Below are 25811 nucleotides of genomic sequence, written 5' to 3' on the forward strand. Positions count from 1 at the left end.
TATTTTTTGTAGAAAATAAACCTATTTTACAAATATGTATAACCATACATATTTGTAAAATGACTATATGACTCGCATGTGCTTAACTTGACTCACGAATTTTCAGCGAATTGTCAAATGTAGGGTATATTTTTGGGGGCAAAATCTTGTTAAAAAATAGATGCAAGAATAAAAAAATTGAGAACCCTTTGATACATTTTTTCGGATATAAAAATTCTTTTTGCTAATAAAATTATGCTCATGATCACAATGGATTCAGTAAGCAAAAATGAAACTGATGAAAAATGTTAACCTTTCATACTTTTGTTTTCTTTTCAGCAAAATTATGTTTTATTTTGGCAAAAATCGGGCACAGTTGGCTAGTTTGTTGTTGACGGTACGCGTCAAAAGCCATTTTGTGACGGCTTAACTATGAAATGATATATGTAACTCAATATAAATTACCGCAAATTTAAACTGCAGTGAGTGCGTGGTTAGCGTGGTGGCTAGCGTTAGATGGGTAATGGGGAAAATAAACCAGACATAGGTAATCGTTTATTATGTTTTCCGGCAGATGGCAGATTACTCCACTCTGTTTCATTTGAAATTTTATAAACGAAGGCAATTTTGACGTAAGACATACTTGAAACTTTCGGCTCGCGGCTAGTTTATTAGGGTTCCGTACCAAAAGGGTAAAAACGGGGCCCTATTACTAAGACTCCACTGTCTGTCACCAGGCTGTATCTCATGAACCGTGATAGACAGTTGAAATTTTCACACATGATTTATTTCTGTTGCCGGTTTAACAACAAATACTAAAAAGTACGGAACCCTCGGTGGGCGAGTCCGACTCGCACTTGTCCGGTTTTTTTTTTATAAATATGGGCACACTGACCAGTAGGGGAGACCGGGGACAATAGAAACAATTTTCCTTTAACCGCCTGTAACCGTTATATTTTTATGAGTAGAAAGATGTACGCCCAAAATATTTCAAGGTTAGTTATCTGGTTCCTAAATGGATTTGGATGGTCTATAATCCATAGTTTTTTGACAATAACTTAATAAAGAGAATGGGGCAGCATGGTTCAATTGACCTCACATGACTGTCAATTGAATCATTATGTAAGGTCAATTGAAACACTCGAATATCTTCGGCACAATGAAAGTACTTATGTCTGTTTTAATCTTTTTTATCACTACCTCTGTATACAATGAGCTCATCAAAAGTTCGCAAGCATAAAATAAATATTTCTCAATTTATAAGCATCTGAACATTTCGATATAAACACGCAGGAAAAAAACAAGAGTATACGACTTTTAGTTTTCTTTGTTGCTGCTACCTTATACATTTATCTTAAGCAAAGTAGTTTTAATGCAATCATAAAATATAACGATATAGAATCGCAGAAAACAAGCATAATCATGTTTCATACAAAAGTGCTTGTTTCAACTATAACAATGTTTCAATCACAACCATTCCGTGTACCTACCTACCCTGTGACAACGAGTGTTGCAAACGTCGGGATGTAAAATGAAATAATAAACGCAATAAAATAATCAGTTTAAATTGTTTTATTAAACAAAAACATGACAAATAGCTTTTTAGCATTTTAAGCTCTTCTAGCTCTCTATATATAATGCCCTCAACTATACGTTCACCCAATTTCATTTAAATTAGAACAAATTTACTTAAGTTATTGCATATCAAACTATCCTCTGATAGTTCAGCTTAAAAACATCGAAATGCCGGGACGTGCCCCTAGCCAGCCGTGTGGAAAAAACTGCAGATTTCTAAAAAAAACTTCGTATATCCATAATTTATCAACTGGGTCAAAAACTACATAAATAAGAGTGAACATTAATAGAACAAACATGTGCATCGAATACAGAACCTCCTTATATTTTGAAGTCGGGTACTTTTGGGGACGATTAAAACACGAGGGCGATTGAAACGTTGCAATCGTCCACAAGCAAGTTGTTTCTATCGTCCCCACAGTCCGTTTTTCACGACAAGGTCAAATATTATATGTAAAAAAGACCCGAACGCTGATCAACGGCCATTAAAAACATTCGTTTATTCCTAACTCGAACACCAAAATAATTTGATTAGTCAAAATACAAGAGTAAACGAAGTTATAAGAAATCATACGAGAGCGCAAATGCTTACTTTTTACCGCGAGAAACTGTTTTGGCTCGTGGACACTCCCGTCTCGCACCGTCGCTCGAGCCCTACTGGCCAAGGATTGAAACATGGCCGTCCGCGTATACCGAGTGTTGCGTCAGACGCGTAGGTATTATAGTTTTCGAGAAATTTGACTTGTTTCAATCATGACGTGTTTCTATTGTCCCCGGTCTGCCCTAGTGAGCGCGGAATATGTTACCTATAGGGCTTGTGGGATTTAATCTGTTGGTTGATATGACATGGCTCAGCGCGCGCCACGCCGCCGCCGCGCCTTAAGTACAGTTCGATTACGATTCACTGCCATTGTCAACTGTTACATGGCTGAGAGCATACACAACAATGCTTATTTATCTGTGGCCTTCGATTCACTGCCAAAGGTATCCTCTACTCAAGGTTAATTTCAGCTTACTATTAGGGGATATATCCCCTAGCTAGGTAGAAAAAAATATGATTTAACTAATATTAGACGACAAGAGAAATCTACCGATACGTCATTAAAAAAAATCCGTCCAGTATCCTAAGTTAAAGGGTGTACTGAATATCAGTATTTAAACCCATAACCCAACTTTCTGGTTAAGTCACAGTCGAGTAAAATGTTGATATTGGGGTAGATCATGTACAAAAATATAGACAAAAGTGGAATTCATAATTCCTCCAGCTTTCCTATTAAGATAATGTTCTCTGAAGGCTAAAAGCGCTAAATCAGGATTCAGCGAGTATTTTCTCTAAGAACATGTATTTTTTTCGCAAAAACGTCGAAGACTTTTTTGTGTAGAATTTAATCGGCTTTAATGTAGCCTTACATCATATTGTCATAGAGAACTTATATTCTGAGCAAAATGCAATTTTCTCAAAGCTTGTACACATTTTCCGAGATGGTGGCGGTTCATCGAGATACCCAAACGTCAAATAGTGTGGACAAGAAAAAGAGACATTTAATTAACATACATACCAAATTTCAGGACTGTTCTACAGATTTCGAGGTTAGTCCTAATCCGATTGTGCGTACACACGTATGCAATGCAATAGTAGATCGTTATCGTTACCTATTCAAAGTATGAAAGGCAGCCATTTCAATCGAGATTCGTAGTTGAAGTTACAGACTGAAATGAACATTTCAATTATATTTAAGCCGAAAGTGGACGGCCGCACGTAATCGCCTTCCATACAAACGTAGTCCTAATTATCCTCTCTGGATATTAACATCACTTAATGAAAATAGTTTTACACAATTTGATGTAGTACCTGTAGGTATATCGACAACAGCTATGCCCCTTCGTTTGATTTTTAACGAATTTTTAATTATTAAGTATAAGAGTTAGGAGCATTTAAAAATTTGTATTATAACTAATCATAGGTACCTGTGCTAACTCGGGGCACGAACACTAAAGTGATGGTATTTAAGTATTAAAGTTTTTTTACCTTAAGAGGTTGAATCAAATAACCTAAAACAGTCACACGAAGGGGCATAACTAATATAGTTAATATACTTGCGTTAAATTATATAAAATATTTTCCATAATGTCAACATCCAGAGAGGAAAATGGTGACTACGTATTTATGGAGAAGCAGTCCCCTTTCCACTTAAGCGTAAGCATCAGTCTAACCCTTTGGTTGCCATGTAAAACGCCATAGAAACGATATAGACGGTTACTGATGCCTGAGGGCCTACCGCGAACCACGTTCGACGTGTTGCCGCCCTGTCACACTTACTCGTACGTACGAATTTACAAGTGCGACAGAGAGGCAACACATCGAATGTGGTTTGCGGTAGGCCCTCTGATTACTGGATTTACTGGGGGTGTCAAAGGCAGAATGTGGTTTTGGATGCTTGTTTACGTTCTGCAACGTATGTGCATTGCCCTGCATTGGTTCAGCGGATTTCCATAGTCGTGTACAAGCCGGTTACCCTATTCAACATTAAAGCTATGTACTGAAACCAATACGAAATTCGCCCATTAATACCTATTAGTCCTTAACCAAGTTATACTGGAAAGCGCTGGTGGCCTAGCGGTAAGAGCGTGCGACTTTCAACCCGGAGTTTGCGGGTTCAACCCCGACTCGTACCAAATGAGTTTTTCGGAACTTATGTGCGAAATATCAGTTGATATTTACTAGCCGCTTTTCGGTAAAGGAAATCATCGTGAGGAAACTGGACTAATCTCAAGGTCTAGTTTACCCTCTGGGTTGGAAGGTCAGATGGCAGTCGCTTTCGTAAAAGCTATTTCATTAGAACTGCCACCTTTTATTAGTCCTTTCCACTGTGAACTTAGTTTGACTACAGTTACTATTATTTATTCTGTGCTACAGTGGCCATATTTAACCAAAAAATATATGCTTAATTTTTTGTAAGTAGGTAAGTAAAGGTATCTACAATATTTAATTTCTTACATTCGATTATTTTTAGCCCAATCGACACATAAATTGCCTCGATGTTTTCCTCTGTTGTATTTTACTTTAAAATATGAACCATGCTATTTAAAGAGTCTATTTGAGAGTAGTTGTTTAAGTCATATCTAACTGCTTGACTAAACAGCATAGTTCCGTCGATAGCCCTGGATGACTCACGTTACACCATATATCAGACATTTTGTACTGGTAACTATACTTTGGCAAGCCAACTTTAGGAGAAAAAGGCACGCAATTCAAAATTTGTATGGGACATTGATCCTTCACGCAATTTTTCAAATAGAATTTTTCCACCAGGTACTAAAGCTCGCTTGCCAGACTATATGGTTTGCTATTGCTATTTGTTGCATGGAAAGTATGGAAACCTTGCACTTTGTGACTGCGCTGACACTAGGCACAGTTGGTCTGGGTGGTCTGAAGTGGACTAAGACCGGTAGCCATTAAGAGCCAATTCGCGCTTCGTTTGAAGTCCAAAACCAAACGTAAGGGCATGTATATTATTTTCGGATAACTACATTTGAGATGAGGAATCTATTTCTGGTACATAAACTTTAGGACGACAGAAATACACAAACAAGTTTTTTTTTCACATTTAAGTACTATTAGGTACCTCATTAAAAAAAACTACAACAGGTAAGTATCTTGAAAATAATACAGCTAAGTAGTTATAAAGCCGTAAGTACTCGTCTTATTAAAAAAAAATACGTATATGTTACGGTTTATTACTTATAATACTTAAATAATAGCTTATGTTAAACACGGGAGATACAAAATAATATGATGTGTAAGTCGGGGTGAACTCAATGCATGATCGTTCATTCATGAAGAAAGGTTTAGGTACATACATGTACGTACTTTTTAAACACACACCTGTTATTCATTATCGCGCTATAAGCCTCAACTAAATAAATACTTAAGTATTTGTAAGAAAGGGATAAAACATAAATTAAGTAATTGAGGCTTCTCAAGTTTTATACCTACATATTTAAAAGAAAATCTTGTAATGCAATCCTGTCGGGGTCTAGTGGCACGGTAATATCCCGCCAAGACGAGCAAAACATACAAAAAAGGCATTAAACAGACCCTCTTTTCACGAAGCCTTTCCAGCTAAGCTTGAAGTTTCAGTGAACAAAAGGATATAATGTGACTTAACTAAGCAACTATATTTTAAATTAAATTTTTTGAACTTGTAGTTTAACAATTATTGCGAGTCAACGTTACGTCAGACTTCTGGTTCACCGCTAAGTAGTCTTAAGCTAATTACTTCTAGCAGACAGCAGACACCTCCAAATTTTAAATACCACTATATAATATTAAGCCTATACAGTTATGAAATATCAAATTATACAGCAAAATAGCAATCAAAATGAAAACACTCGTGTATTCATCGTAATATGTACTATATTCGAGTAGTGCAGATATACAATGTACCTACTATATTCGAGTAGTGCAGATATACAATGTACCTACTATATTCGAGTAGTGCAGATATACAATGTACCTACTATATTCGAGTAGTGCAGATATACAATGTACCTACTATATTCGAGTAGTGCAGATATACGATATAGCAGGGTACGTACCTACTCATAAATAATAAAGCTTTTGTCGAAAATATTCAACTATATTTTAAAATGTCAATGGTTGAAAATATAAAATGTGGAAGCATCGGTGGGCTAGTCCGACACCAACTTGACCGTGTTTTTAGAGTTTAAGTAAATAATTTTGAAATCATCGGTTTTTGTAACCTAATACATACATACTCAATTTTGCCTGTTTTAAAAAAAATGTCTATTAAGATATAATTATATGATATTCAAGAAAATTAATCATGTTAGAATTAAATCATATGTCGAACATAATCGGCAGAGCACTTTTTCAATTAGGTATGTTGGGATAATACCGGACGAATTTGGGGCTAATTGGGAGACCTCGCGAAATATTTTTTTTTCTCGATCTCAGTATGTGTCAGCTTCTAGAAATATGGTGCAAATCGTTAAATAATAACCGTAGTTTAGGCCTGAATATTGGCAACATTCAATGTTCAACGGTTTCAGTTTTATACGAGTGTAAAGAAGAGACATTTATTTTTTCGAGGGTAACGATGAATTTGTCATCACGGGGTAACATCGGAAGGCGAAAAAAAACCGCTTCTAATGCTCAGATAATAAGGTATCCAAAAGAGTATATCCGATGTTTAATCTCCTCCAACGTATATGAATTTCAGCCACGAATAACTAGAAACATAAAAGTTCTCATCAAATGTTTAAATTTTTGTATTTTTGGATCCGATCTTGACCCATATACGAAAATTAGGTAAATCTGTGGCTCTCAAAGTGTGATATGTCAATAGAAACAATTTCCTAAGTAATACATTCATACTAGTGATGTACCGACTATTGATTTGGCCGACTAGCCGACTAGCCGACTAATCGGCGCTCGAATGGCCGATTAGTCGGCCGACTAGTCGGCCAGATCATTAGTTTCGTATAAGTTCAGGTGAAAAACAATAGTTTTGCTCCTTTGGTTGCGCTATTCATCATATTAGCTTGGCTAAAAGGTGTTCTCTACAGGTTCAAAGACCTGTCATAAGAATCCTCGTTCAAATTCTGTCTTTAGTTCTTTTATTTTACGATCCTAAGCAGACCGTCAGTACAGCTTGTAGGAGGTATTTCCAAGGCTCTATTTCCCGTACGTAGTCGCCAGTTAACAACCTATCCCCTGTGGTCAGCGTCTTTACGAGCAACGTGCCCTGTCTAAGTCTCTAAATTCTGCAAGGCTCTACCATTAAAAAAAAATAAAAAAAAATGCATTGTTAATAAAAAAAAATACTATCGAACTTGCACATGAAATTATTACACGAGAATCAGTTGAGATCAACCTGTAGAGGAAAAGACCAGCCCACCAACATACGATAACTATCAAACGGTCAATTATTTATATGAACAAAAGTTTTCGTATGCATCCTGAATAGGTATTTTAATAAAATATACGGTATTCTTTCACTAATAAAGTGCCGACTAATCGGCCATTTTTGCCGACTAGTCGCCGACTAATCGCCGACTACAAATGTGGCCGGATAGTCGGCTTTCCCGACTAGTCGCGACTAGTCGGTACATCCCTAATTCATACATATATAGCTACGTACACTGCTAAAATCTCTTCCTTTTGAATTACCGTCCTCAAATAAAAATAAAGGAACGAAATAATTACGATAAAAACAGAGTTATTGCAGTCATAAAAATTCAAAGTTGGACAATCACTGCTGTATTTTAAATGGGTAAAGGTCGGATTGTTGCTATCCGATATTTACCTGCAAGGGTAAAGATCGGAAATCGGTCTACAGCAGTCCTAGGTCTGTTTTGATTGGATTGATTTAAAGATAAACCTTCAAAACGAAATTTGACATCAACTGAATCACAAAAACAACCACAGTTTTATCACAATACACGACATAAATTACAGGGCGAAGACCAGATGGCCAGAAAAATGACCAAAATTACCTTGCTCTCTTTAAAGGCGCGTAGCACACATAACATCCGACATCACTGAGCGGCGGAGGGACACTGGTGTCCGAAGCGCAATGAAATAGCGTCTTGCATCTTGAAACATTAGATTAAGGTACTAAATATTGTATTTTTTCTGTTAAATTTTCAATAAAAAAAAAAAAAAACATTGTTGTCAAAATTAAGAAATAAAGCCTATTTTGGCGGAAATGAATTTCCTACGTTTTTCCCCCTCGTCCGATATTACCCTAACATACCTTACCGTCACCTATAAACCGGACAAGTGCGAGTCGGACTCGCCCACCAAGGGTTCCGTACAAATTTAACATTTATTATTATTTTTTTTTTTTTACAAATTTATAGTTTTGAGATTTCCGCTGTAGGTACCTACTTGTAGTGTAAGATGATATTTATTGCCAAATTAAATTTCATAGTCAATGGGAAATACCCCTATAAATTTTGATTCCCGTAAGAGTGTTGAAATATACGTTATTTTGCGGCATAAACAGCCGTATCTTGTTTTTATGTTAACTTATATAGAAGTTTGATTTTTTCACAGCTTCAAGAAGCTGAAGACCTCAGTAGGTATATGGTTTTAATTTCAACTCGAGACCTCTACGCGTTCCTGAGATAAAGGGTCTTGACAGACAGACAGACGGACGGACCGACAACAAAGTGATTCTATAAGGGTTTCGTTTTTCCCTTTTGAGGTACGGAACCTTAAAAAGGACGCACCAAGGAAAGCGCTGCAAAGATACTCCCTTTTGCTTTTACCGTTTATGTGTGGGTTTTTTTCTGTTTAGGTATATTTCATTTTTCATATTGTACGAGGATACGAAACAGGAACTCCTCGTTATCCGACACCTGAATCGGTTTTTACGTGTAAAACCTTTTTTTTAGCGTTATTCAGATTTCAGCCCCGCTTTTATTCAAGTCTTTTTTATATTATCTACATTTCATACTTAATATTAATAAATATCCGCATAACATTTATAATCAACAATCAAGACATTAATAACGTTGTTTTAGTATTCTTGAGTTATGGCTGTAAGTAGGTATTTACCAAACGCACCGTCATTTACATTAACAGTATAACAGTACAGTATCTAGGTACAGTGTTTCATTCTATTTTAGTCCTGTGGCCTCGTCACGGTTGTTTATAACCGATACGTTCTAATAAGCACGTTTCATTTTCATTTACTTAAACATATGCTTCAAAATCAAGTAGGTACCTACATACATAGGTACTAAGGATACCTACTTCACAACAAACAGCGTTATCCCGTATACACCTACAACGAATTGACGATGCTCTGTTCTACATGCTCACAATTCACATACATACACTCTGACAAAAAAGAGTAGAAATTAAAAAGTGGCAATACTGTAGTGTCGTCCCGTTTTCTTATAAGTATAGATTGTTTGAAAGGGACGACACTACAGTTTTGCCACTTTTTAATTTCTACTCTTTTTTGTCAGACTTGGTCAGACTAGACACCATCACGTCTAGCACATCTTGCTGAAACTTGGGCGATTTGAAATAAGAACCTTTTATAATTATGTGTGTCGTGGTCAAAAATCCTGGGTTAAAACCATCACGGTTGTGCCGCGTGCCGTGTACAGTAGAATAAACATTCTCAAAAAAAAATGCAAATCGTTGCCTAAAACTTCGGTCAGGGTTCTTATCATATGTACATAGGCAAGAGGTACCTATATAAAGCCGCCCGAATCGCGACAACACATAGGCTACACTACTGCTAGCTAGCGATATGACGTACGAAAAAAAAATTAAGTAAACAATATTTCCATCAACTATTTACGAGCATTATTATAAAATTATAATCGTCATATTTTCATAGAGACAAATGATGACATTGTCATACGTTAGTACTCTTTATTATACTGTGGTCATACATTACCAGCCGAGATTACCAGTGATCGTTAATTTTTCAGCAATTTTGGTGCAGCATTGTTGGTTAAAAGCATCTGTATGCCCTACTCTAGGTGGAATAGATAATTAGGGTTAATAACAGTAATATTAACCTTAACCAATCCTCTCCCTAGAAAAAAATTGAAGAAAATCCTTCATTTTTACTATGCTGCAGCAAAATTGCTGGAAAATTAACGATCACTGATCATTAATTCATTACAAATGCCATGCAGTGTTACCTTAGTCCGACTCTATAAAAATGTTATTTATTCATATTTAAAATAGAACGACACTGAAACTGATATATTATTTGCCGGTATGCTTTAAGAATTAATACAAGAAGTCTAGGCTATATCCCGTCGTGCGTGCCTGCCCGAAGCCGAACAGACTTTAGCCTCGTAAAGCAAAAATAAACGCAAAATAAACTGGAATGATAGTACACTAAGCAAGCTTCAAGGCGCAGCTCAGCTGCCATTTATCCATCGAATAGATTTGTTTTATACTGTATATTTGAATCTCTCTAAACATAGTGACTCCCAATAGTCCCAATATTTATCGCTCGTCATCACATCATTTACTTCCTTCCTGATCAATCTAATTCTAATCTAATCATATCGTCTCTCACGTCGGTCTTCCATATTTTCCTTGGCTTACTTTATTTTTACAGCCTTCCACATTGTCACATATGACTTTCATCCCCCCCATTAATAGTATTTTTCTCAAAAATGGACGGCAAAGTCGACTTTGCCGTTTAAAAAATAGGTAGCGAAGCGCGTAGTTTATGGTCAGTCAAAAATTAAAAAGTTAAAAACATTGTAGTCTCGATTTTGGGACTGCAATGTTGCATACAAATTCCATTATTTGTCGAGTTCCAAACTTTTTAAAAGTTGAAATGGCCATATCAAATGAAGGCACAGGCCCATTAAACAGCCAAACAGATGATTAGTACCGCGACTATTTAGCTGTCTCAAATTAGGTTGGCGTATTTTCGGCAGAAAAATACACTTCTATTTTTTTATTAAAAAATAAAAAGGCGGCAAAGCTAATTTTTTCAATTGTTTCTACTTTTTTCTGTGAAAATATATACGTAAGAAAGTTGCTTTTGTAAAATATTTCTATGATATTTATATTTCTTGCACCATTTTTGAGAAAAGCACTATATATGACTCGGCTGGAAGGCTACTTGCTGGCTTCGGATTCAATTAAACGGACTCCCAAGGTCGTCCGTTTAAAACGAATCCTCAGCCTGCAAGTAGCTACTTCCGAGCCTCGACAATAATGTACTATTTCTCAAAAATGGACGGCAAAGTCGACTTTGCCGTTTAAAAAATAGGTCGCGAAGCGCGTAGTTTATGGTCAGTCAAAAATTAAAAAGTTAAAAACATTGCAGTCTCGATTTTGGGACTGCAATGTTGCATACAAATTCCATTATTTGTCGAGTTCCAAACTTTTTAAAAGTTGAAATGGCCATATCAAATGAAGGCACAGGCCCATTAAACAGCCAAACAGATGATTAGTACCGCGACTATAGCTGTCTCAAATAGGTTGACGTATTTTCGGCAGAAAAATACACTTCTATTTTTTTATTAAAAAAATAAAAAGGCGGCAAAGCTAATTTTTTCAATTGTTCCTACTTTTTTCTGTGAAAATATATACGTAAGAACGTTGCTTTTGTAAAATATTTCTATGATATTTATATTTCTTGCACCATTTTTGAGAAAAGCACTATATATGACTCGGCTGGAAGGCTACTTGCTGGCTTCGGATTCAATTAAACGGACTCCCAAGGTCGTCCGTTTAAAACGAATCCTCAGCCTGCAAGTAGCTACTTCCGAGCCTCGACAATAATGTACTATTATGCAACGGTTGTATCAGAAGGGCCAAAAAAGGCGAGTGGCGTGCGATCTCCCCCCTTTTGTGTGCCTTTTTTTATGTGCAATAAGTTTTAAAATAAATAAATATGTTTGAAGTCACATAACACGAACAAAAACAATCGGACTAGTTGATAACGTCCTCCTTTTCTGAAGTCGGTTTAAAATACCTAATCTTCAATACTCAATATAATTATATCTAATTGCCTCTTCTGTAGTTTCAAAACAAGAGTAAAATAATGCCATTAAAATAGTTACTAACTATGCATAATTTCTTGTATAATAACTTAATAAGCCCTTAAGTAGTCTTCTTGCAACGAGATTTTACAGGTACTTGAGCTAGAAATTACTAATTAGGTAATTAGCTCTCGACGATTGTAGCTGGCGCACAGACAATACCTACCAATATCACAACTCGTTACAAATAAGCGCTAAAAACAACGCTACAAGACACCGTATGGAAATTATTAATTATGTCGTATTTTATGTGTATGTTTGTTACCTCCGTTATTTGTGAATCGATTTAGCTTTTTTTTAAGTAGATACATAGTTCCAGATTGGTCCCATTTTTGTTTTTTGTCAAAATCCAGTGCTTATAATGGAATCCATGAGGAATAGAGGGAAGACCTTCAGGCTTACATATAGCGATATTTGTCATCAACCGACCAAGCATTTGCATTCAAAAGGGAGCCATTTCATGGAGTAGAACTGCGTAAGAAGACCAGAACGAAACCCTAAAATGACGCGTATTATTCCATGTCTGGCGATATTAGTATTCTTAGTTAAGTTTGTTAAGCAAGTAAGGTTTTTGAGGAACATTTGTGTCAAGATCCAGTTCTGATGATGGCTTCCATGAGGTATTGAGAGAATTCCTCAAATCTTTGTCCGAGTCCTGCAGAATGCGAGATGCGAGAGATGAACTTTTAGTCGCTAGTCTTTTGGTAGCAGATTTGTTGTCTTTAATCGCAGGTAAGGTTCTAATAGGCAGATAAACTCTTTATATCTCCGAAAGTCTAAAGTCGTACAAATAACGTGATCATCATCGACTTGAGCTCTTTAGTAGTCCCTGGTGAACCCAAAAAATATACCGTGTTATCAGTTGTAAAAAATCGTTTTAGAAAGGAATGAGCTGTTATTATGATTTATGAAGCAGAAGTAACTCTTTCGTGTCTTTCTTTTCAAAAGTAAAAAATGTGTTTATTTTATATTAAGAGGTTAGAGGTACAGGCATAACTCAGTTACAAATGTTACAATCCCTATAAGTAGGTACTATTTGGATTAAACGACTGCGTGTAAAAGTTATTAAAAAAATAGTCATTGTATTCGGAAAATAGGAAATAGTTAAGCAATATATTAGTCGTAGAACTAAACACCGGTGTCAAGATTATTGTCAGTGTGATTCCACATTAATTTTTAGTTGGTGTTATCTTTGCAGTGATAAGAGTGATAAATATCATACCGTAACTGTTCCGTCATTATCTCCTGGCCGAGTCCGGCGGCGGGATATCGTCACCCGTTGTTTATTTTAAGATACCTACCTACCTACTTAGGAAGATTACTACCAAGTCTACCAACTCCGGTTTTGGGATCAACATTTTTGTACATTAAAGGTACACTGCCGTTCATACGCAGGCATATGAAGACAGACATAATTATGAAGAGAAACAAATTTACATTGAGGAAACTTGTCGTCATCGAGAAATTTGTTACAACCTAGATTAAAAAGTTTTAGTACCTAGTACCTATACTTAAAAGCGGTGGAAATGTGTAGGTAGGTACCTACTTTTTTGTAAAGAAAATTTTCTTTTTCAGGTACTTTTGGAAATACGTAGATTTGAAATGAAATGTATTAATTTAACTGTCTTATTCGCGTAATATAATAATATTTGGACGTGTAGTTTTACCGCCTGTTTCTAGTTGCGCTACCATAGTTATTCATCATCATCATCATCATCATCACAGCCATAAGACGTCCACTGCTGAACATAGGCCTCCCCCTTGGACCTCCATACGTGCCGGTTGGAAGCGACCCGCATCCAGCGTCTTCCGGCGACCTTAACAAGATCGTCTGTCCATCTTGTGGGTGGACGTCCTACGCTGCGCTTGCTAGTCCGTGGTCTCCACTCGAGCACTTTTCGACCCCATCGGCCATCTTCTCTGCGTGCAATGTGGCCTGCCCATTGCCACTTCAGCTTGCTAATCCGGTGGGCTATGTCGGTGACTTTAGTTCGTCTACGGATCTCCTCATTTCTGATTCGATCACGTAGAGAAACTCCGAGCATAGCCCTCTCCATAGCTCGTTGAGCGACTTTAAGTTTTGAGATGAGGCCGATAGTGAAAGACCACGTTTCGGAGCCGTAAGTCATCACTGGTAACACACATTGATTAAAGACTTTCGTCTTGAGGCACTGAGGTATGTCGGACGAAAAGACATTACGTAGTTTCCCGAACGCTGCCCAACCGAGTTGGATTCGGCGGTTGACCTCTTTCTCGAAGTTGGACCTACCTAATTGGACTACTTGTCCTAGGTAGATGTACGAGTCAACAACTTCGAGTACCGAGTTCCCAACAGAGACTGGGATGGGCACAACATTGGCATTTGACATAAGTTTCGTCTTGTCCATGTTCATTTTCAAGCCCACCCGTTGTGAAACTCGGTTGAGGTCATCGAGCATCATGCTGAGTTCCTCCATCGACTTTGCCATGACTACGATATCGTCGGCAAACCGAAGGTGAGTGATGTATTCGCCGTTGATGTTGATGCCAATAGTTATTATCAGGGTTTAATTAAGCAGTATTTTAACAAAACTGCAAAAACATGAGGTTTTCACTTCGCCTGGATCTTTGTTTTTATGTATTTCCCTTTTTAACCCTCGACGCAAAAAGAAGGGCATTGTCTGTATTAATGTCTGTGGCATTGTAGCTCTCCAACGGATAGACCGATTTCGATGCGGTTTTTGCTAACGTGAAAGCGACGCATTTTCTTGCGGTGGTTCTAAGCTATGTTTGATAGAAATGATTTCAGTAGTTTGATGAGTAGGTATCAGCTCTTTTCAGTAGGTATCAGCACTTTTCTAAAAGTATGTACTTAAGGCATTTTTGGCATAATGCGTTGGGGGTTTTATTATGAGAATAACGATCGATATTAGCACGAATCTCAAAGGAAACACCAAAAAGCTACGTTTCGTTTTATAGAGGGCAACGACTGTTCGTAGAACTTTTTATTCGCCTTAAAGACTAGACGTATCGAGTTATAGAGGTAAAACGTATGAGAAATTCGTATTAGAGAGGTAATTATAGAGTCTGTGCGGAAAGAGAAGAGTCGTGGAACGTATGGGGCCCAATACATTCCACGACTCTTCTCTTTCCGAACAGACTCTACCAACGCGTACAGTAAAGTCTTATTATATTTTTCGAGTTAGAGAGGTTTTTTAGTAAGGAATTTCGAAATATACCTCTAGCTAGGTGAGAAAACAATACGTTTATTTTTTCGAGTTATAGACGTCAATTTCAAAGTGAATCGTTGGTTACTTTGTCTTGATGATGATGAGGTTAAATTTTCATGTTTTATTTCGTGTTCTAACGAGGATTTCGCCTTATCGAGGTTCCACTGTATTCATTCTCTAAGACGGCTGGGTTGATTTAGCTTTTTGAAGTGAAAACTTCTTTAGCGGCGCTGTGCACTTTTTGAGGTGGGGAAAAAATGATAAACTCGAGACAGCGTAAGGCGGAACGCGTAAGGCGTCTCTCCTCTCTTTCTACCGCATGGCGAAAATGTATGCCTGAGCCTGCTGTTTCATGTAGGCGGCGCAGGGCGCTTACGTGACTTATGTTATGTGTGACGGACAATGTCATTGTTTTTTGATTTAAATGCCATCTAGTGAGTTTCCCTCAAACTGGTATTAATATAACGGTATAGTACCAGTGGTAATCACAGTGATGTGCTTAGGGGTTTCAAGTAATGCGACGATACAACGCTAGATGGCTAGGGAATGCAAATCGGTATGGAAATAACCGCGGTTTCGGTTAATAACCGATAATTTCCATACAAAAAATAACCGAAAATAACCGATTTGCATTTCCTATAGATGGCGTTAACCTCAATTATACATAGTGCTGCAGACATTTTGCACTATATGGCCCTGTTATTAATATTTTGAGTTACAATGTCGTTGAGTTTTCACTTCTGCCGGCACTCCCGGAGTGCAACCCGTTGTTTTTTTTTTCTAAATGGGTACATACTTATATCTACTTTACAGTTCGTCCTATCGTCCTAAATCAAAATCTGATGATGGGTCCTAATGAAAGCGTGGAAGTCTTCTAGACTAGTTAGGTAATATATTTATATTGTAAAGTCTGTCCCTTTTTTGCTGGTGTCAACCAAATGGTTTAATTAAAGGAATGATTATGCAAAGGTTGGTTAATAGGGTAATCAAAATTCGGACTATACCTAATACCTAAGACAAAGAAAATGATAAGTAGGTACCCACTAAAAACAGTAGTAGGTATTCAAAGTATTTCGATATTCGCGGTGTTTTAGTGACCTCGCCACTTTAAATAGTTTGAACTTCAGATAATACCATTAAATTGATAACAAAGTTCTCTAGAGTTAAATTAGTTAAATATGTAATATCCCGACTTATAGCTAAATAAGTAAGTAAATGTTAAGTTGAGCAAGCAGGTAATAACTTAGGCACTTGCCTACCTATTTCAAGCAAGATTTATATTAGGTACCTACCACGTTTCGCGGTAGGAGACTCGTTTGTTCTCTGAATAGAAATCTACTCAGATCAGATTTATTTATTCATAAGTTACTTTACCTATCCTAATGAAACTACGAGATACCTACTTAGTACTTTATCTGTTCAGAATATTAGAAATGCTACAAATTAGGTAGTTCTATTTGCATATTTTAACTACTTAAACTGAGAAATCATGTAGGTGTACTATGCTAGTTTCCGTCCAGCTCTATTATTCGTCCACTTGACGGATTTGGTACAAATAATTGCGTAAAATTTTAATATAAACCTTCCTTACCGCACAATTTTGGATTTATTGCAATCCTTAATAATGTCTAAACAATAGATCTATCTACATAAAAACGATATTGCTCACGTAGCGAATTAAAAATAAAATATATTACCTAATTGCAGCTTCGCATCCGTCGTGCCTTTCAGAGGATAGATCTACAAAATATGCAAAATACATGTTTTTCCTCCATCGAAAACTAGCTCATACGTGGACGAAATTTTTGTGGACGAAAACTAAAATTACACTACTTTTGCAAAATGTATTTTTTGTGAAAAAACCGTAAATATTATTCAGGATTAAGTAATATTAACCTTAACAAGACAATATTAGCAATAAAAAAATACAATACATTTAAGTAAGAGTAAGTACTTACTTCAAGATATTTTATTCGCATTTGGATCGAAGTTGGTAACTCGTATAATTGGACGAAAACTAACGCACCTCTTCTAGGTACTAGACACATAATTATATATTTATTTATACCAATATGTTAGTTAGGTTCTTTAGGTGGTTTGAATACTAAGAGCCCTAGAGAAAACTTCGTACCTACATCAAGCCCACGTTTTAAGATTAAATTAATCTTGGATCGCAAATTTACAAAAAGTGTTTTTTTTAAACGTAGACGGATAAAATCGCTGCGCCGGGCGGGCCATCTTCGCCGGCCGCCGGCAACTTGCGAAGCCGGCAAACTTGACTCGCCAGCCCAATTAAAGTAGGTAAGCATATTCGCAGACGCAAGCTTCTAGGAATTATTTGGTACCATAAAAACATGTTTTCTTAAGATACGTTTCGCAACAAAAACATTGCGACTCGTTCGCGCCGCGCTCCACAGCATAACATCAAGTAGGTACACATATAACCAAGCTAACAACAGGTTATAAATAGAAGGGACCAGCGCTGATATAAACACTATACTTACAGAGTGTGTATGTCTGTTGGAACTTTCGGCACGACAGTCAGGCCCTGGCGCAGACACCGCACCGCGTTTCGAGCGCACTCGCATTTTGGCGGACAAACTTGGCCCAGAGTTAAACTGAAGTTGAAAATTAAAAGAAACTTAAAGTAAATTAAAAGTCTCATTTTAATTTTTCGCAACAAAGTTCAGATAAGTTTTTTCCGTCGCGACACCGTATATGCAATCGGAGGTGCGGGGGCGGTCTCGGAGGCCGAGGGAAGACGACCGACCGGCCCGCGGACGCGCCAGGAGTGCAGTGGCAGCGCAGCGACGAGTGCCGGCCGCACGCGTGCCGACGCCGCGAACCGCCTGTCGCGAGATATCCCGCCCGGCGCCCACCGCGCCGCGCACCACTTACCTCCGCCAACACCACCAAAATGGTGAACCAAAAACTTTAAATCCTACAGTATCCAGGAACAGCCGCAGAACAATATTGATGTAGGGCGGTTTCAGTCTAGCGTATTTTTATGCGCGTATACAAGTCATTTCGCCAAACAACCGTATATATGTCGTAGGCCGATCGTACGATCAGGCAGATCGTAATGATCCTGTGTAATGTTTTGACGATAGTCACATTAACTCAATAGATAGGTAGGATAGGTTCGTTAGGTTGCTTCAGATGCCCGAAGAGCAAACTGCCCAGAAATAGGAGCCCCGCCTAGCGGGGCTCCGTCGACTCAGGGAAAGAGTCAAAGATTTTCACGTTTCACGATATGCCTGATCTTACGATCGGCCGCCGACATATACACGCGCTACAATTCGCTCTTCAAAAATCAAGTTTACACCGGCGTGTGCGCTGGAACCGGTGGTGCGTAGGGTTGCCAGATGGTCGGGATTTGGCGGGAGTCTCCCGATTTTTAGCATGTGTTCCCGATTCCCGACAAAGTGAAAATTGTCCCGAAAAACGGCTTCTCGTTATAAATCAATAATTTCAAGTTCCGAAACTTTAAAACTGTCGTCGAGCGAGTGAGCGACCCGCGTCGAGCGCGTCAGCGCGCATGGCGATTCCCCTCCCCCTTTTATCTCCGAAACTAATGCGTCTAAAATTTAAAAAAAATACACAAGATAGTTCTTTACCTATATAGATGACAAGAAAACTTGTTAGAAATGTCAGGCGTGGCTCACTCCGCGATTTCGTCGCTTTGCTACAGGTAGCTAAAAGTACATCCGTTCGGCCCCAATTTTGGGGTTTGCCATAAGCCGCGCGTGGCGCTGTCGCCACCTAGCGGCCATATCTGTGCTGATCGTAACAGACGCGTTTTGTTAGAGAGTGAGTCTTCTGTACCTAGCACTATTATTTATTCTGTGGAAATGTGCAGTCAAGCGTGAGTCGGACTTAATGTACGTAACCCTTGGAACTCGAGCCCGACTCGCACTTGGCCGGGTTTTTTTCCTGACTTAAGTCCTAAAATTCCGAAAAATTGATATTTTTTCCCGATAATAGCGCCTTTCGTTCTGGCAACCCTAGTAGTGCGTGTCATCTCGCCCCTGGCACGGCATGAGCTTGTACGAGCTTATTTAGCGCGACAACAACACTCGTACGAATGGCACGCGTGGAAAAAGACGAGCAAATATACTCCTACGCGCGCTTCTAAAAACGAGCTTATTATACGCTCGTATGAAACGTAGATCTAAACCGCCATAATCGGGTTATTTCCAGAAGGAAGACAAAACAAATCCCTAGTTACCACTAAAGTGAATTGGTTTTAAGTTTTAACCACGTGATAAATACCTACTTGGTCTTTTTTCTCACTTGTTCTAATGGTAGGTAACAGATAAGAATTAAAATCCCAGCTATTACCAGGGGCAGCCAGCGGTAAACATATTTGTGGTAACAGCTAGGAGTAAGCCGTCTATATTTAGTACACTGCTGAGTTGACGCGTTCATTACCTATACCGGCCCGACGGGGTTATTCCCACTAGTAATTACCAGTGGTAACTACTGGGATTTTTTTTCCCACCTTTTACCACTGGTAACTACTGGGGAAAAAAATCCCACTAGTTACCACCAACACGGCTTGGATTGAATTTTTATTCCCAGTAGTTACCACTGGTAAAAGGTGGGATTTTTTTTTCCAGTATAGTTACCACCAAAATATTGTTAGAATTCAATACTAATAAAAACAGTATAAATAGTATAGTATAAATGTAGCGTGCTGTAATAAATAATTATGCGTCATTTAGTGATTCAGTAAACTGCTTTAAAACTGATCAAAAATATTAAAACAGTTTTACCGGTATAAGTGTAAAAACTAAAATAGAAGAGTCTCATTCTAGTTAAGTAGAAATTAACTTATTATCAGGATTAAATTTATCTTATTAACTGTAAATTGAATTACATACTTATACAAACGAACAAATAAATCAGTCAAAATCCGACAGAACTGATTTCGTTTTATTATTTACAGCTACTTCATTTCATTCTATTATAACACGACGCAGAGCTGGAATATGTAGGTATTCATAATTTGTAGTCAGGCTAAATAAGTACAGGGCATGGTTGTTATTAAAACCGCTTAGGGCGCGCTTCGGATGGGCTGACTGCTCGGACTCAGAGTTGGGCAAAAATTAACTTGAATAAGAATAAGAATAAAAACAGAAATTTTATTCTTATTCAAATCAATTTGAATTAGAATAATTCTTGCACTAGTTATTTTAGAATAAAATTAAGGTGTATAAATCATGTGACTTTTATTTTAGATAAGAGATAAGAGATCTTTATTTGCATACCATAGTACAGATGTTATATACATGGACCCTAGAAAGGGTGTAGCAAAAATTAATGGTTCACAATTTCACAGTTTTGGTTATTATTACTACTGACTTATACTTAGGTTTCGATATTATAATACTTATACATTTTCTAAATTGCACTTTTAAGTTGTAACACCCTCTTCTAACGAATACTTGAATCTTATTACCTATAAACAAGGACTACTACGAGGGCTGCCTTTTAAGTTCTGTCGTTTGCAAACCTCCCGCGATTTTATAAAAAAAAACTAGTATCATCGTAAAATATTTGAATTTAGAACTCGAAAACAAAAGAATGACTCGAGATCGGTCGAATCGTTTCAGAACAGCGTCGGTTCAAAGTTGACAAGTCAGTTGTGAAAATGGAAATTACGAAGGAAAATTTACGTGCGATCATTTTTTACAACTTCAAAAGAGGTTTAACGCGTCTTCAGTGCTTTGAAGAGTTGACTACTGTTTTTAATAATGAAGCACCATGCCTCCGCACTGTGGAACGTTGGTATTTAGAATTTCAACGTGGTTGCTCTAGTTTTAGTGATAGGCATCGTGAAGGTCGACCAAAAACAGCCGTGACTCAGGAGAACATTGATGCTGTACGGCAACTGATCGTCGAAGATCGCCATGCGACATACCGTGAGATAGAAGCTTCATTGGGTATTTCAGGGACCAGTGTTCAAAATATTTTGCATGACCACTTAGGCGTAAAAAAATTGATCTCACGCTGGATACCACATTTACTTAGTGAAGACCAAAAAACGGCTCGCGTTAGATGGTGTCGCAAAACTCTACGAAAATACAACCGAGGAAACTCTAAACACGTTTACGACATTATCAGTGGTGACGAGTCTTGGATATATGCCTACGATCCGGATTCTAAACAGCAGTCGACTGTTTGGGTATTCCAAGATGAGCCAAAACCGACCAAAGTAATACGCTCACGGAGCACTTCGAAAAAAATGGTCGCCACGTTTGTAGCGAAAAGTGGCCACGTTGCCACCACCGTGCTAGAGGATCGTAAAACGGTCAATGCTGACTGGTATACCAATGTTTGTTTACCAGAAGTTATCAGCGAGTTCCGAAAAAACAACCCCCGACGTCGTATAGTACTGCACCACGATAATGCGAGCTCGCACACCGCTAGGCAGACAATTGAGTTTTTAAAAGAGCAAAACGTCGAAAATCTGGAACACCCGCCGTACAGTCCAGACTTAAGCCCCAATGACTTCTTCACTTTTCCAAAAATTAAGCAACGACTTCGTGGTCAACGGTACCGAACGCCTGAAGAAGCGGTTGAGGCATACAAAACGGCCATTTTGGAGACCCCGACTTCGGACTTTAATAAGTGTTTCGAAAACTGGTTCGATCGAATGAAAAAGTGTATTACGTATCACGGTGATTACTTTGAAAAACAATAAATACCAATTAACACTTATATTGTCTTTAGTTTTACCAAACGACAGAACTTAAAAGGCAGCCCTCGTACATTACGTTTTAAGTACTTATTACTGTTTGTATTAATATAAAATATGTTATAATATAATACAATTATATTTATATTATATGTACAAGTTACTATTTATTTATTTACATAGTATCATCCTCCATAAATTCGGCTATTGAGTAGTAACATTTATCCATCAGCATAGTTTTAAGGCGGTTTATGAAGTTTGAGTCTGTTTTTAAATATGTGGGGATTTTATTATAAACATTTATGGCTCTGTAGTATGGTCCGTTTTTGTATATTTCTAGTTTTGGCTCCGGGAGTTCTATGTAGTGTTGACGTCGAGGGTTTTGACAAAATTGGAATAAATGTAGGTTTTTTCGGACAAATGTAGCTACTTCCAAAATGTACAGAGAGGGGAGGGTCAGTAAGTTAAGATTTTTGAAGTGTGGTCTACAGCTGTGGGGTGGATGTATATTTACTAGGATCCTGATACATTTTTTCTGCATGATGAAAACGTTTTGAATGTCGGTGCTGTGGCCCCACAAAAGAAGCCCGTAGCGTAGCCATGCGACTGCTTGCGAGTGATACGCCGCCAGCGCACACTCTAAGGTAGTGCTACACTTCAATACGCTAAGTGCATACACAAATCGGGCAAGTTTATTTTTAATTTTTTCTACATGTTTTTTCCATGTCAAATGGCTGTCCAGTGTAAGGCCCAATAAGGTGCAGTCGGGTACTTCTTCAATATTTAGGTTGTTAATTACAGTGTTGAGGTTTAGCGGTTGCTTTTGTCTTGGTCTGAATTGGATTAATTTTGATTTATCATTATTTATTATGAGGTTGTGATCGTTGAGCCAATGAGTTATTGAGTTAAAAGTTTGTTGTATGTAGGAACTGCTGCTATTGTTATCTGGGCATTGGAATAAGATCGATATGTCATCGGCAAACATAACAACTTTGTGTTCAGTGGATTTTGGAAGGTCATTTATGTAAATGAGGAATAGGATGCACCCTATGACACTTCCTTGTGGGATTGAGTTCTCGATATATCGTATATTGGATTGGATATTGTGTAATGTTCTGGTTTGGTTTTCAAGGTGTTCTATTTCTACATATTGTTGTCGTGACGTGAGATATGACTTCATCCAATCTAGCGCTTTACCGCGTATGCCTATTGCGTTTAATTTTTGTAACAGTATGGGGTGTGACACTCTGTCATATGCTTTGGACATATCTAACAATAGTCCCACTGCGTAATGCTTATTTCTTAAGAAGTCAACTATTGTTTGCACGTAGTTAAAAGCTGCGAGGGTGGTAGAACGTTTTTTACGGAATGCGAACTGATTATCATTTAACAAATTGTAGATGCGGTTTGTCATACATTTTTCAAAAACTTTTGAAATAACGGGTAGCAGCGCGATCGGTCTATAGTGAGAGGGATTTTAAATGCGGAATAAAAAACAGAATAATTATTCTAGAAGTGAGGCTATTCTAACTAAGGTTTTATTCAATTAAAATGTTATTTAGAATTAAGTTAATTTTTGTAGTACAATTGGTTAAATTTTGTAAGTTGATTTTCACCCTTCTATTTAAAAGTCGGATTGATTTGATATTTGTTACTTTAGTTTAGGTATAGGTACACATTGAAGAGTTCCGCTATACGCTATCTAGTTCTATCATCTGATCAGGGTGCTTAGCCAACATGCCAAACGTTGACGCTCCGTGGAGTTGCGCATAGTCTCTCTCTATCACTCTTACATATTAGTGCGATACAGAGACAGATAGCGTTTCGTTGTCGTAGCACTCGTAGCGCAAACGATTGGGTGCCTAGCTAAGATGCCAATTTTTGTTTTTAATTTAATAACCAAATCATAAGGTACAATTTAGCTGTTTTTAGCGCTTTCTGTCTCTATCACTCTTACATATTAGTGCAATAGAGAGACAGAGATAGCGTTTCGTTGTCGTAGCGCAAACGATTGGCATGTTGGCTACGCACCCAAGGTGCTAAGCAAAGATGACAATTCTTGTTTTTAATTTCATAACCAAATCATTAAGTAAATTTAGCTTTTCTGGGGGCCTAGCCAAGATGCCAATCGCTTGTGCCCCGACAACGAAGCACTTTCTGTCTCTATCACTCTTACATATTAGTGCGATAGAGGGACAGAGATACCGTTTCGTTCTCGTAGCGCAAACGATTGGCATATTGGCTACGCACCCAAGGTGCCTAGCCAAGATGTCAATTTTTGTTTTTAATTTAATAACCAAATCTATGGGTACAATTTAGCTGTTCAGGGGGCCTAGCCAATATGCCAATCGCTTGCGCTCCGCCAACGAAGCGCTTTCTGTCTCTATCACTCTTACATATTAGTGCGATAGAGAGACATATAGCGTTTTGTTGTCGTGGTGCAAACGTTTGGCATGTTGGCTACGCTTCCATGTGCCTTGCCAAGATGCCAATTTTTGTTTTTAATTTAATAACCAAATTAGGTAAATTTAGCTGTTCTGGGGGCCTAGCCAACATGCCAATCGCTTGCGCTCCAACAACGAAGCGCTTTCTGTCTCTATCACTCTTATATACAACGTGTTTTTTTTGATTTCCGTTAATTTCAAGGGTGAATACCTGAGCTTAAATCAAGTAACTTTCCCAAAGACACCGATATTCTAATTAACTCCATTTCGAAGATAATCAATATTTTATTTTTTTCCTATAAGGCCTCTACAAGCTTGTACACTTGCCTTAAGGCCGGTTTACATATTGATTAGTGTTTAGAATGAGTTCATACATTTGCTACTAAACTTAAGTAAAATCTCGGTCGATCGATGTTCGAATTGACATTGATATGTCACAGATTTCAATTGTTTGGTTTAGTTAAATGTAATGCCCGTGTTACAACAACGCTATATGCTACATTTAATTACTTTTTACTATTATTTTTTCTGAAAAAAAAAGGAAAAAAAATTTTTTTTTTTTCAAAATTAACTATGCCATTTAGTTTTCTTAAACGTACTTAACCATACCCCGAAGTTAACGGAATTCAATAAAAACACGGTGTATAAGTGCGATAGAGAGACAGAGAGAGCGCTTCGTTGTCGGAGTGCAAACTATTGGCATAATGGCTAGGCCCCCAGAACAGCTAAATTGTATCCAAAGATTTGGTTATTACATTAAAAACAAAAATTGTCATCTTGGCTAGGCACTTTGGGTTCGTAGCCAGTATGCCAATCGTTGGCGCTACGACAACGAAGCGCTTTCTGTCTCTATCACTCTTATATATAAGTGCGATAGAGAGACAGAGAGAGCGCTTCGTTGTCGGAGTGCAAACTATTGGCATAATGGCTAGGCCCCCAGAACAGCTAAATTGTATCCAAAGATTTGGTTATTACATTAAAAACAAAAATTGTCATCTTGGCTAGGCACTTTGGGTTCGTAGCCAGTATGCCAATCGTTGGCGCTACGACAACTAAACGCTGTCTCTGTCTCTCTATCGCACTAATATGTAGGAGTGATAGACAGAAAGCGCTTTGTTGTTGGAGCGCAAGCGATTGGCATGTTGACTAGGCCCCCAGAACGGTTAAATTTACCTGATGATTTGATTATTATATTAAAAACAAAAATTGACATCTTGGCTAGGCATCTTGGGTGCATAGCCAACATGCCAATCGTTTGCGCTACGACAACGAAACGCTATCTCTGTCTCTCTATCGCACTAATATGTAAGAGTGATAGAGACAGAAAGCGCTTCGTTGTTGGAG

General features: G+C 37.8%; 1 protein-coding gene across 1 annotated transcript in view; it reads right to left on the bottom strand.

Moving 5' to 3' along the window:
* The window catches only part of LOC134803923 (peroxidasin), a 33956-nt gene extending 15822 nt beyond the window's left edge, over positions 1-18134 (bottom strand). The window contains exon 1 of the mRNA XM_063776740.1: positions 17828-18134. Coding sequence (XP_063632810.1) covers positions 17828-17988 — 161 coding nt within the window. The 5' untranslated portion in view covers positions 17989-18134. The remainder of the gene's footprint in view (positions 1-17827) is intronic.
* Positions 18135-25811: the final 7677 nt, after the last annotated feature.

This window comes from Cydia splendana, chromosome Z, assembly GCF_910591565.1.
Source record: "Cydia splendana chromosome Z, ilCydSple1.2, whole genome shotgun sequence".
Lineage (NCBI taxonomy): Eukaryota > Metazoa > Arthropoda > Insecta > Lepidoptera > Tortricidae > Cydia > Cydia splendana.